The sequence below is a fragment of the Opisthorchis viverrini genome (assembly GCF_000715545.1).
Source record: "Opisthorchis viverrini unplaced genomic scaffold opera_v5_4, whole genome shotgun sequence".
NCBI lineage: Eukaryota > Metazoa > Platyhelminthes > Trematoda > Opisthorchiida > Opisthorchiidae > Opisthorchis > Opisthorchis viverrini.
This window is the reverse complement of record NW_008751660.1, coordinates 4,141,120-4,155,651: the sequence shown is the minus strand read 5'-3', so window position 1 is coordinate 4,155,651 and position 14,532 is coordinate 4,141,120. Positions and strand designations below refer to the sequence as shown.

The window sequence follows — 14,532 nt, the reverse complement described above, 5'->3', positions numbered from 1 at the left end:
CGCCCGGTCGGGGCTGTCGACGAGTTTTCAGCAACCTCGTGAATAGTTTTCCTTATGAACTTTTACTGTGATATCTTGAATATCGTGCCAACTGAAACATGAGTGATTGATTTCCAAGTGAATGTGCTCCTCGATGGATGACACTTCTTTGTCTAGATTTAGGTAGGTCGCTGTGTTCACTATCGAACATCCTCACCTGGATGATAAGAGGTGATAAAATTAAATGGTTTCGTGGGATTATCTCTCTCACCGACTGAGTCTATTTCAAACATCTCCGCACAGCATGCAGGCTCCGCAACGAGAGCCATTCTTTTTAAAGTAACTAGCAGTTCACAGCCTCCTCTAGAAAATTGACGGTAAAAGAGAGTATACTGATGAGTGAATACAGTTACCAGAGCAATTAAAATTATACAGCTGGTCCTTTATTAACCGGGACCTTCTCATCATTTTACCTGCCATTTCCAAAATTATCGTCAATCGTACTTTCTTTGCCTTTTGTTTTCAGAGGGTGGGATGTGCACCGTCCCGTTCTTCAATGACGGTGCCACTTTCGCAGATGAATGCCTCAAATGTTATTGTTCAGGTGTGACAGACAAGTGTCAGAGTGCAAAGGGTTACGTCAAATCACCCGTGAGTTCCTGCGGCTCAGTCATCAGGTTACCGAGTTTTTTCGATGCATTGGGATTTCCAAAAATGCCAACCTTCAGTTGAAGTATTTTTCCTTATTTGGAAATCAACTTTTGTAATCCCGGATTGTAACTTCTAATGTTTGAAGACTGATGTCAAAGTCCACACATATGACCAAAGGTGGATACGGTAGATTGAATGCCCCAAACTTCAATTTTTGATCTGATCACATTGAGCCGTGTTATAGTAAAGCCCACGTCAGTAGCGACTCGGATCCCTGACTTTCCTTGCCAGCCAACCGTCTAGACCAGTGCAGAATACGGTACCGTACACAGACGACTTGACGTGAAATGCCAATAAAGAGCTGTCAAATTGCCCCCATTGAGTACCACGCCAGTCCGCTTTTTTTCAGAATTATCCTTGAGTTTCAATAGTCGAAAACCTTTAGCTTCCAGATATCCTTGGACTGTAGTGGCCAGTTCTCCTTTCTGAAAATGATGACGAGATGAACGTCAGATTGATGGACCTGTATCTTTGTCCTAATGCTAAACTCAGCCTTACACGGCAGGGCGTTCCTCTTTTAGGGGAAATTTGCTGTTGAGGGTTTTCGCTTCGAACTTATCCTGACGGATACTGATTATCTGAATATAGTAACAGGAACCATAGTATGTTTTATATAAAGTAGACAGGAAAGTTTTTACTTTTGCAATGTCCAGTTTGATTTACATTCAGATGATGTAGCGGCCTATCCGGCGGAGTACATTTACCAGTTATTCCGGGCAAACCTCTTTCGTCAGCAGAACTGTTGCTGACAATCCAAACTTCCAGGTTTGCTAGCCTTCCAAGCTCTCGAATAGATTATTCAAAATACATTTGAAGAAGGATTTCGACACATCAGCAGTACTTCGACGGTAGATCAACTCCGCATCACACTTCCAAACTCGGGCCCTGGTTTTAACGTCAAGATCGCTATTTTTGTAAAGGGCCCATCAATCCTAAACTCAGGTATAATTTGGATCCTCACTAATAGTTTTTGAAGTGTTTATCAAGAATGATCGAAAGCTTTGGAAAGCAATATGCCCACAAGTTCTTTAGGATCAAACTTGATTTAACCACAAAGAAACTAAATACGTCCTCCATCAAAACACTAAGGTTTGTCGTCGTTAGAACCCCATTATGTGTGGTATTTTCTTGATTCCAGTTGTATGAAGTCTTTATGTTCCTCTAGGTTCGGTTTACATGGTTAGTCATCTACAGAGTGCGGCACCCTGGAGGTATTCACCTCCTTACTTTCAACATTTTACCAGTAAATTAAGTAAAATTGCCATGCAATGTTTCTTCACAGGTGAATAAGATGTGGAAGCTAACTGGAACAACAAGCGTGATTGGTCTTTACAGCGACGACACTGGTGAAGTAACCACCGATGGTTTACAAATAACAGATAATTTGGTTCGGTACACAAACTACCCAGAAGATGAAGCCTATTTGGAAGGTGAATTTGGACTTCAGGGTCCCTGGGTAAGTGTATTTATCGAGCCGTGTTTGGTTGTTAACTAAGCCCGTTAGACATTTTAGTTATGGAAATTGTGTAGTTTTTTTTTACTTCCATAGGCTGAAATCTGAAGATCTGTTAGTTATCTAGTCATCTGAAACCGTAGAACATGTAACATGAAAACAGTGAACGTCCAACGGCGCCAAGGTTGTCCTAATTATTTAAATGTTTAACTGAGTTGAAAGAAAAATTTGGTTGCGTGGGATTTATGTCTGTGGCCAGATTCCAATATGGATCTGGTATTTTCAAATAAATTCCCCTCTCCCGCTTACGAAACCAACAGGAGGCTTTTGAAAGCTTTTGTAATGGTGAAATACCTCCTTTAGGAACATTTCTGGAAGGTCCTTCAAACTGGCATATGCATATCGGACGGAAGTCGCTTTTGCAGGATGAGTTACCTAGCTGAACAAAGACTCTGGGCAAAAAATCAAAAATAGCGCTAAAATCCAGGTTTGCCGGAGTTTTTTTTCTTTTGAAGTGACTTATTTCTCTGGATTCTAGTCACAAGACAGTCATCTAAGCAAATGATCAGAAAGATGGATGAATAAAGGTATTACATTAATTTTCCATTTCACACGTGATTTCCGTGACAAATTTGGATATTTTGGCTTCTGTTCCAAACTCCATTCATATCTGCCCCTGACAAAAAACAAACAAACGCCTGAATACCAATTTGAATATCAAGCTGAATAACAATCTGATGTATATTACCTCTAGGTTACATCGTACGGCTACAATATGAAAGTGAAAATCAGGCAGTTTGGACCGTTCACAAACTTCTTCCCCGGTGCCTTGATTGCGCTCCATGTAAGTTCCAATGGATATTTGCTTATTACTTCCGAATAACTATCAGACCGTTTCTGGCCACATATCTCTCAAAAAGGAAGGTAGCATGTCGTCAAAAAGCACTCTAGGACTTCTTCAGTGAGTTAATACAGATTCCTTTATCCCAAATGCATCGTTACTCGAGCCAATACAGAGGAGGTTAACTTCAATTCGATGAAATGTATATTGCTGACTTTTTCACGATTAAATAGAGGGATTTGATAGGTAGATAGCGATGGAACTACTGTTGAAACATTGAACTGCTCGAACGGTGTTGGAGTCATGTGACTGAGGCAACAAATTTCGATCCTGTTGGGTCCACCTAAAGGATTAGAATCGAGGCGAATCGTTTAACAGAGCACTAGTCACCATTTATCCTGATCTGCATTGGTATTACCATCCAGTAACGAATATCCATCAAAGTGAGTGGCTTAGTGCATGGTGACGCTGATTAACCCCTACATATGAACTGAACAAATCTGCATTGATTTCCTCCTACTTTTGGCAAGAGAGTAGTTCAATTATTAGGCTCAGAAACCAACATGTTCGGTCCCAATTGTGCATTATCAGTATTTTTCATCAGACTTATAGTTTGAAAACTGTTGTTCGTTTTCTCTAAAGGGTAAAGAAAAAACGATCTACTGGTGCCCGCACCCTAATCAGATTCTGCTGAATACAGCTGAAGATGGATATGAGAACGAATTATCCATAAAACTGAATGAACGTGACCGGTGGTTTGAAGACCGAAAATGTTCAAGGCGCTTGACTAGCCTAGATGGCCGTAGTGCGTTCATGAATATTCTGCGTGATGTGCAAAAGATCGGCGTACGCGTGAGAAATTTCGAGGATCAAACCAGTACTGAGGTGCAAGATGTTCAGTTGGAATATGTCACTCCGTCGGGCCTCACTGACTCCTGGGTCACTGAGGTTGAGCAGTGTGACTGTCCAGTTGGTTATGAAGGCCTATCGTGTGAGGTGAGTTTTGCACTTTTAGACGACTCAGTGAAAGTGGAGCTTTTTATTTCTATTCCAATTCCGTGGAAGTAGCCCACAGACTTATTCCATTTTGTGTTCTTACCGTGGATTCTATTTCTTGAACGAAGCACGTTTCTGCGTCCCTTAGTGAAGATTCACTGGCGCCACTGCTGCCCCTTCAGTTCGCTGCATATTGGTAACTGAGTTCACATCACGGATCTCATCGTTTCCAAAATGTTGTCACGCCTATAGAGGTTATTCATAATTAATTGAAATGGTTCTCTAGGTTTGTAGATATATTCTCATGTCCACAAATAGGATATTAATACCATATAGAGGCAAGTTGTTAGCAGACAACGAATCCCGCAGCTTGTTTCAATCCGTGCAACGCAAGACCCCGGGTGCAACCAGCGTTCTTGGTCTACAACCCCTCTGACGCTCAACCTAAATCTCAAACAAGATAGCAACCCCCATCCAAAATATGGCTATGTAGTTTCTATGTTGTTGTTAGGCGGAATATGCTGATTGCAAGATACGTCAACTTGCTAAGAGCAGACGTGAACATCTCTCTTGGCCAATACCACCACACTGATAGGCTCGATAGGAAGCTCGGTTATGTCACATGCACACCGGTTTCATGATCGTTCCGAGCGAATCTACAGAGTACCTCACAGACAGTCAGCATCGAACCAACGGTATCGCTTGACTACAGGTGAAGCAGTCAAAATACGATTGCGAAATACGGTACTATGTTGTCAAAAACGAACTGTGCGTTGATCATGTAAACGAACCGATCGATCCAGCCGCTTAGCAGCTATTTAACCCACCTTACGTCAGTTAAATTGGACTTGGCCTCCACTGACAATCAGTTTTCTTTGTTCCTTCCTCATTAATTTGATCAGCATTCTTACCCATTTATTTCACTATCTGTCCTCCTTTTTCAACCAATGTATATGTGCTGACCTGAAGACAAGATCCTGAAAACATTAATTCTCACCACTTTGGCTTCTCGTCGAAGCTATTGAAATTTTCAGGCAACTACTGTAACATATCAATTTCTTGCTTCATGCATTTCTCTCTGTACCCAGTTCCGTTAGAATGTAACTTTGGATGTGTCTGGGTATCAAATATACTTACTAAACAACCTCGCCAGTACATACAGACACAGGCAGAGAGGATTTGCACAGACTTGCCATCTGTTTTCAGACTAAGGGCTAACTGAGTACAAAAGGTCAGAAGAAATGATACTGGTGCGTTTGGTTCAGTTCATTTAATTTGTTATTATATGCTTTCTTAAAGTTCATCCTCCCTTGTCCTCAAGATCTGCGCACTCGGATATCAACCAGACCCAGACGAACCCGGAAAGTGTGAACCGCAATGTGCTTGCGATAAATGTGATGCACAAGGCAACTGTATCAATTGCCCTGGTAATCGAGCAGGTCCTCGGTGCCAACACTGCCAAACAGGATTCTACAGGCCAGAGCGGAGCACAATGGATGAAGACTGCGTTCCTTGTGAAAAGTGTGCAGCTGCCCCTGCTCAGTAAGTTGCAGTTTCACCCTACATGTCCTTCTTGTTGCCAGTAGAGTCATATTTTTTAACCGGTTGACTGCTTAATTATGACAGTTAAAATCAGTAAAACAGTACGGACAAGTTTAAGTCAAGGTTGCATCAACATTACGGAACGATAATAGAGTCTATATATCGACAGCCTTAGGTTGGCAGTGCTAGCACGGTCCAGCCAAATAGATAAGTGGGACTGTATGAAGAACTATGGTAATGTTTGATTAGGAAACAGTAAAGTTACGGTCAAATGCCAAGTGGACGATCAGAACTTAAAACTTGTCTAGTGACCCCAGAAGTGTATACACCTTAATGACCAATATACTATGTTGACTATATTCAAATTATCTGGATATTTCAAATGTTGGTTTAAATGAACCACGAGGAGTTCTGTGCGCTGAACCGGAGCTACACTTAAACCCCCCTTAACGATAACTTTGTTTAAAACTGAGTATTCGCCTCAATATGCATCCTTGTCCACAGTTTGTTGTTGATGAAAAATCTGGTGATAACAAACTTTCGTCAGAGGCGATTGTTGTCCCCCGGAAGTGTTTGCTATATCTATCTATCAATCTTCCGCCATTTTCCGCACATCTTTCGACACATAATTAAACCGTTTCATTTTGAAGGTGTTTATGCTCTCGGAATTACGCCGCTGAAAAGTGCTAAAAACGGCAACAGCATGGATGGATCTATGCAACTTTGAGAGTCTACAGATAACCAGAGGACAGTTGAATCTCAACGGTGTATAGTCGTTTGACAAAGCCGTGGCAATTTTGAGATCTCGGTACATATCTAGAAACGGGTTGTTTTACATCCTACAATTCGGCTTCATTACCTACAATCCGCATGTGAGATATGTTTCGCTAAGTGTTACGGCGCACATAACCCAAGGCCAGTATTGACTGGGCCACGCACATTCAAGAAACATCCACTAATTTCGGGAAATAGCGTGGTAGCAGAAGCAGTGAGAGTTTTTTACCACGACATTTGATCCGCTAAATTCCCTTCCAAATAGGGAGTTGAAAAATGCTCTCCGGAGTCACGAAATCTGGTTTCAGTGCACGAAACGTTACCCTAGAGTTATTCTATTGTTGCCCAAATAGTGTATTATATGGTTTTGTGGTCAAATTTCCTCTAAAAGGCTTTACAGAGGACGAAGTCCATCGTCTAAGAGTAGCTCTTCCGGGGTTTCTTCACGGCTTGTTCTAATGACAACGACAAGAACCTAGGATACATTTCTTTGATATAGCATGCCGCTTGTAATGTAGTTGAAAGTATTTCACGGCCCACGACCGAATTTGCCGGTCTCGTGGCTCACAGGCGGGCACTGTTCCAGAGTATCCACCAAACTAATGTTCTAATTGAACACAACGTTGTTCGCAATCAATGAAATGCACTCATTCGCAAACGAACTTCGTTTTAAAGACAGATTCGCTTCAATTTCTAGTTGATGATATTCCCAAACTGAATGTGCTACAGAAGGGCCACCACTTACTTCAGTTGTCACGATGTTGAAAATATCAAAGCACACTACTCACAAGGTCACTGAGGCATAGTTTGCGGAACTCTATTAGCATCTTTTCAGCCAAGAACAAGCAGAGGACTGAAAGTATTTTAAACAGTTTTATTTATATAATCATGCAGTCCCCAAAATTCGATGTTGCTTACTTATAGGACGAGAAACACCATAAAAATCACTGCATACTCGGTGAAAAATCAGTATGCATGAGTGTGCGATATTTTTCGTCAGTTGACACCAAACGTTATTGTTTTTACACATGTACCGATAAATTCTGCGGAAGCTCTGCCCCACAGTTCAGCCATCTACCCATCATTCCTTCATTTAGTCAATCTAACGTAGTGATCAGGCCGTTTTAGTTGTACCCACACATACCATAGCATAGCGGACGCGTAGAACTCTAGTCAGTGGACCGCGAACCTCTATGAGCGTTAGGTTCAGTCCCTAGGACTCTTTGTAGGCATATTCCATTAGTGTGACCACACACGTATCACGTCACTGTGTGCAGGACTAGCTACGCTTTTTCGAAATGGTTCGGGAAAAAATCGGTAGATTTATTGCTCTTCAACATTTCGCTTTTGACACAAAGGCGTCGTCAGGCCAAGCGACTAGATTACGAAGTTTGTCAAGATTTAAGCCGAAACGGCAGTCAATCAGGTACGTCAAGTTACATCTGTGTTAGGTGACTGCTAAGGGATTTTGTTTGTTAGGTTGGATCAACAAGTGTTAAAAATGATGGGGAACCAACATGGATTTACGTTCAACTTATAGTCCAGTTCTTCCAGGTTGATCCACGTGAAAATTTCTCTTAAAAGTCGCTTACACATTTTGTCCGTTTGTGTGGATGAGTAGTGCTATTATAGTTGTGTAAGGGGGAGGGATTCTGTGAACCTGATCGGGTTGGGATTTTTGCCCCCTTTTCTTTCACGTGGTTGTTGTCGCACCGTATATTCGCCGGAGTACATACCTTCCCAGTCCTGAAAGACCAGCATTGTTGGCCTTTTAAAACAATGGTGATGTTTTATTACTGGTTGGAAGGCGAAGCATTATTCAGCACATCCTACCCCAGGTATTTTGTAATTCTGTCATTCACAACGACTTCCGTATTTCCATCACAAAGCGTCATTTAGTATTCCTAAAAACCTGGCGTTCATTCACTGCTTAATCGACTTTTGTAGGATTTCAAAACTTGTCTAGTATTTTTACCATTCCTCAATGCCCGTTGCATTTTCACGTCAGCGTTGTGAAAGAATGCGCTGGGAGTACACTTCCAGAGCAACACTATCTCTGCAAATGCGAAGTTCGCGAAGATGGCAAACTGGTTGACCCGGATTGTGACCAATGCGCTTTGGCTGAAGAACAGGGAATCCCACCTCCTCCAGAGGCAAAGTGTGAAGAACAACCGGAGCGACTGGAATGCAATACAGAAGGGACTCAGTCTGTTTTAGACAATGGGGATTGTGTGTGTAAGGTGAGTGAGCGTTCATTTTTTGTATAAAATTACCATCAATTCTTTTATTTGAACTCAAACGTGGATCACATGTTTCAGATCCACACCAAGGACGTCACTTTGCTGTCCTCAAAAAATTGGAGCGTCGAAATGAATAAAAGCATCAGAAATTTATCGGTGTAACGAGAGCTATTCCTTGCCATCTCACTATCCACTGGTCAATCCGCGACAGGTGAATACAAATATGGCGCCGCGGAAATATTCGATTTGACAGGGTAGAACCACATGACATTTCGTTAAAGCACCGTTTGATACATATATGACTATGACTGCTGGATGAAGGTTATCTACAAAACTTTTCGTCTAATGACGGAACTAGTGAGACGGTTGACGAAAGCCTGAGTGTCTGACCATCAATAGGAAGGCATCATATACCGGGCAATAAATGAATCCAATATGACGTAATCAGGGCCGTATTTCTTAAACTCATTCTCACCAGCTGCACTTGCAAACATCCTGCAACGCTAATGCTTGGAAAGGCTGAAGGTTTTGAAGCTCTCTAGGAGACCGTCCTCTGAGAAGAATCTCAAAAAAGGGTATAGCTCCAAAACGAGCATCTATTCCGGAAATCACAAAACCTCCGGATCGGAAGCGGTTTTCAACACTCCTGTGCAATAAAATCAATTAAATAGCACGAATGCATACAATAAGCCTACGAAAACAGCTGCGGAATGGATCCAGCTGCTAAAGAATTCCGAGTAACAATAGTGGTTTTGGAACTGATCGGGTTGTGCCGGATAAGAGGGAACATATACAGCACAAGATTTTAACGTCCTGTCTGCCTGTAATGGTATAATAAACTAAGGTCAATCGTTAGGTAACATCACATACGAGTAACACAGACTACCATAATTTGAATGTCTGGCCCTCACTGACCCATTTCTATATATCTACCGTGCGTCCGACCTTCTGTAATGCTTAATGTTTATCGTTCGTTTGAACTCTCCCAGGAAAATTATGATGGTCCACGGTGCGACCAATGTAAACCAGGATTCATCAAGTACAAAAATACTTGCCTTGAATGCTATTGTGCTGGTCAGAGTCCATCGTGCCGGTTGTCAAATGAACATGTCTTCTGGAACATAACAATGGTGAGTTGAAGCAGTTTCGTGGAATTTGCATGCATATGATAAAGCCAATACAAAAACAGGCAACATGTTTCAAACGAAGGGCAAGGAAATCAAGCTCGTTAATCGCTGACAACTATCGTTCAGCTATAACACCCTTTCGATGCCCAGTTGCCACGCTACCCGGAGGCAGCACGGAGCCAGGTTACCAAACCCTAGACAGGAACGGTCGTGATGCCTGGGTTGAGTTCGAACCACGGACCTTCTGGTTCGTGTTTTAACCACATAGTTATCCCAAGCTCACCACAGACAAAACGCCTTGAAGGACTTCGTATAAAATTCCCTTCCACAATCAAACAGGGACTATCATAGACCAAGAATGTCCACGAATTTTTATACTTGCAGGAGGACCCAGCAGGAATGACTTTCGACTTCTGGCTGGCGNTATTCATGGTGCCTGGAACGTGTCGAGGACGAGGTGATGGGGCAACCCAGACTGGAGCGTACGCCAACCGAACTGATCGTGCGGAACCCTGTTCTAGAAAGAGGCATAATTCATTTGGCTGTACAGATCAAACCACCACCAGCGGATTCCCCCACTATCAACGATATTCCAATATATGTGAGTTCATGCTAACATTTCATTTCTCTTTCTTACTTATCACTTATGGGACTAGATACCACCCTGAAATTCCCCGACAAAAGTGGGGAACGTTGAGGAATGTCAGAAATATTTGGAACTCAGACTATGCAGATGGCTGTGTTCTTTTTGTTAAGCTGTGCCTTTTGGTTGCAAACGTCCTGCGACCGATCGTTACATAGCAGATTAGTGTTGCATCTTGTTTAGCAACTAATTCGTGTATGGTCCAAACACAGAGACATAACCAGAATACGATACAACGCTAACCCACTACGCAATTGCGATGTGACTTTGTTCTGTCCAAATTTTGGTACTTGCGTTGTCATGACTTTGTGGGAAATCTTGTTTCACACATGCACTACAAATTTCGCAAGGTGGCAAGGTGGCTTCATCATTATGTCATGTTGTTCCTGATTTGGGATTGGGGCACAGGCTACGGAACTCACTCAAGCCAGCTTCGGGCTGACTGACTGATTTTGCAAAGTCTGACTGCAGTTTGTTCAGCGCCCCCCGGCATATGTCTTACGTCTCTCCTGCAGAGGCGCATGTATATATCGATCAGCCGATAGGGCGGATCACTCAGATAGCACGAGTTATTTGCACGTGCACATAGCTTGTAGCTTAGCCTCTGGACTTGTTTGGGCTTAGGTTTAATCCTAAGTAAATTGCAGTTTTCTTAGTGGATACGCTTGAGTGACGAATATTCAAACCCAACCGAAAATGACGTCTCCGAATTAGCCATGGATTGGAAAACATGCCACCGGCGTAAACACTCAGTTGGACCCATTCAGAGTGCTTGCTGATGACTACATCTCACACAATGCTGCAGTATATCACTAGTATATTCCTCGCAGCTTTGGAAAATGGGTTAATGATGCCGGACAATAATGTGCAGGTTGACTTTAAGAGGAGCACCACTGTATTCATTTTCCGTTGAATGATAATTCCGGTGCGAAGATGCCTCGCATAAGGATGCCAAGAGATCGATTTTCGTTGATCAAGCAAACTTTTCGGTCCGATAATAGGAATACAGGTTTAGTTCGATAAATCTGCTCGTCCCCGTTTTCACAGTATTTAAATTTTCCACAGTCAACTGGGCTGAATTCCGCATGACTTAACGAACAGCTCGTTCCCTTGAGTTTTCTCTTTCCATCATATTTACTTCAATAAATCGGATAAATTTAGCAGTCAAATATTGTTTCGGACGTCCAAAGTATCTTCATCACGTTTGGGTTTCTGTAACATTAGTTTGCCATCGAGCCAACTACATCGGAGCGACCAAGTGGGTTGCACTTTTAGAGTGGCACCACTTTTATTTGTTGCTGCCATACAGCCCCGTTAACGGTCAACATCGGGTATGGAGAAAAAATGGTGTCGCTGCGAGACATTCTCAGATGGGTTGAAACACCTGGACCAGTTTTCAGTTTATGAAAGTCACCAGTGGGTAGGCCTCATTACAACTTTCAAGGATATTAGTGGTCGCACGAACATGGGAATCGCCATCAGTGTCAGAAAGTAGAATGTAATTTGTCAAACTTTGAAACGTGAAGTCCATGTATACTTCGCATGAGCGAAAAGACGCTCCTGATGACTGACCCGAACCGCCGACCTTCAGTTTTCAATTCAGGCCAATACCCTTTGGACATCGGTAGGATATCAAAGTCCTGACCATGGTGGAAGAAACACAAGTGATTCATCGATGGTACTGACAGACATCATTTTATTTTGGCGGTGGCGCGTCAATTTAAAAGTTCAGGTACATAAGTATGATGAAGATTAAGCATACCTACCAGAGCACCTTTCCTAAGAGCAGGAGGTCAGGGGTTCGCTTCCGTCCCCAGAGGTATTCTTTTGCCCTCGGCCAACTACATCGGAGCGACCAAGTGGGTTGCACTTTTAGAGTGGCACCACTTTTATTTGTTGCTGCCATACAGCCCCGTTAACGGTCAACATCGGGTATGGAGAAAAAATGGTGTCGCTGCGAGACATTCTCAGATGGGTTGAAACACCTGGACCAGTTTTCTGGGTTGCACTTTTAGTTTGGCACCACTTTTGTTTGTTGCTGCCATACAGCCACGTTAACGGTCAACATCGGGTATGGAGGAAAATGGTGTCGCTGCGAGACATCCACAGATGGGTTGAAACACCTGGACCAGTTTTCAGTTTATGAAAGTCACCAGTGGGTAGGCCTCATTACAACTTTCAAGGATATTAGTGGTCGCACGAACATGGGAATCGCCATCAGTGTCAGAAAGTAGAATGTAATTTGTCAAACTTTGAAACGTGAAGTCCATGTATACTTCGCATGAGCGAAAAGACGCTCCTGATGACTGACCCGAACCGCCGACCTTCAGTTTTCAATTCAGGCCAATACCCTTTGGACATCGGTAGGATATCAAAGTCCTGACCATGGTGGAAGAAACACAAGTGATTCATCGATGGTACTGACAGACATCATTTTATTTTGGCGGTGGCGCGTCAATTTAAAAGTTCAGGTACATAAGTATGATGAAGATTAAGCATACCTACCAGAGCACCTTTCCTAAGAGCAGGAGGTCAGGGGTTCGCTTCCGTCCCCAGAGGTATTCTTATTTTCATTCTACATCTACTTGGACTTCTCAGTTCAACACCTTATCAGAATGCGTGCTCAGACTATCCTCACAGAACATAACTGAACACAAAATGAAACAAGCATGTTGGACGAACAGTGTACAGAGTCCTTTTTACTGCAGGTCGCCCTCACAAAACCGGACTAGGATACTGGCAAACTAGAGTTTACACTGTCTACAGTACCCACTGTATGCTCGCCAATTTGGAGTTTTACATGTCATAACCTAAACATATAACGAAAACAGATGCGAAAATTCCTCGTCCAATTTAGGTCAACTGTAGTACGGAGTAGCAAACGCCAGCTGGCTTACATTCGGTCAATCTCCAGCATTAATTTATCCCGACACTTAGTACCGGAACAACAGGCTACTATTCTCTTCTATAAGCATTAGGTGTCAAACGATTCGCCAGAAATAACTGAGTTTCTGCTGATGGATAATTAAGGAATGCTTGTAGAAACTGCGTCCGCCAGGTAAGAATTGAAACTATCTCGTTTCCAGACTATGATCAGGGCTTGATAGGCTAAATTCACTTTTGGAAACGGGTGCTGGTCACTCCATGCATCACAGCTGCACTTTACTGGAGCCAGCTTATTCTTCTCCAGGTAGGCAAAAAAAGGTTGGGTCAGGAATTATTTCGGTTTCTGCGTAGCATGGGTTAATAAAGCTTTGGAGACTGATTCTCCTCGGTACACTGATTGGGGGTACGCAGCTTTGTCCTGGCTGCGAGAACAGGAAAAGGCGATTTTTATTCTTGTACAGAATACATTTATCTGACCAAATCTGCTAGAATTTACGGAGCTATGTACTTTAGAGAAAGTGTTAGGGCAAGAAACATATAGCCACTGAACAGGGCCAAGAAAAGTAGGAATAGATATGGAATGAAAGAACAAAGTCCTGGATATAAGAAAGCTGACTTGGAATCTTTTGCATATCTAGTCTGGAGACACAGACCAATAAACTTCTAAATGTACAGCTTGAGGTTGGGTGTACAGTTGCGTGATTTAAAATTTTCTGGCGAATCAGAAACCCTGAATTCACGAGGCCTTGTTTTGAATGGTTTGCTGCTTGATGAAGATAGCATTTAGTTCACTGACGTATAAGATATAAATAAAATCCCAGTGGGCGAAATCGGGTGGAACTGAACAGACTGAACGAACCATCATCCAATTAATTTTGACATTCATTTGCACTTTTGTTCGTCAGTTAACGCTGTTTGAAGTGAAATTTCCTACGCGATCTCGTAATACGTCCTCTACCCCTGCGTCCTAATGAACAAAAGTTTTTCATTTCTTGCGTTTTTTCAGCGCTATTTGTATGGTGGACAAATGTTTTTCCGATTGGATGCAGTCAACTTCGACTTAAGTAAATTGAAAGCGGAGGAAGCCAGAGTGGTGGTCGAGCTTGAGGTGAGTTGTTGATCCTTGAACTTTCACCATCAAAATGATGTACTGACACCGCAAGTTTTTCGTGTGTCATAAATTGTTGGACATCAAACCTGTTGAAATTTTCTTTCAAAACACGGTAAACGTAATAAACAAGTCGCTAATAGGACTAAAAACAACAAGGACACCGGAACATGCAAAACAAGGTGATCCATGAGTATTCAAAAATGCGATTCGGGTAGTGAGTTTGATCAAA

At 42.5% G+C, this 14,532-nt stretch overlaps 1 protein-coding gene across 1 annotated transcript in view; it reads left to right on the top strand.

Annotated features, from left to right (window-relative positions):
- T265_00466 (hypothetical protein) overlaps positions 1-14,532 on the top strand; it is a gene marked incomplete at both ends in the record, with an annotated part of 178,917 nt that overhangs the window by 32,290 nt on the left and 132,095 nt on the right. The window contains 9 exons of the mRNA XM_009164239.1: positions 506-630; positions 1,973-2,146; positions 2,898-2,987; positions 3,627-3,980; positions 5,302-5,522; positions 8,305-8,536; positions 9,526-9,666; positions 10,115-10,264; positions 14,199-14,300. Coding sequence (XP_009162503.1) covers positions 506-630; positions 1,973-2,146; positions 2,898-2,987; positions 3,627-3,980; positions 5,302-5,522; positions 8,305-8,536; positions 9,526-9,666; positions 10,115-10,264; positions 14,199-14,300 — 1,589 coding nt within the window. The remainder of the gene's footprint in view (positions 1-505; positions 631-1,972; positions 2,147-2,897; positions 2,988-3,626; positions 3,981-5,301; positions 5,523-8,304; positions 8,537-9,525; positions 9,667-10,114; positions 10,265-14,198; positions 14,301-14,532) is intronic.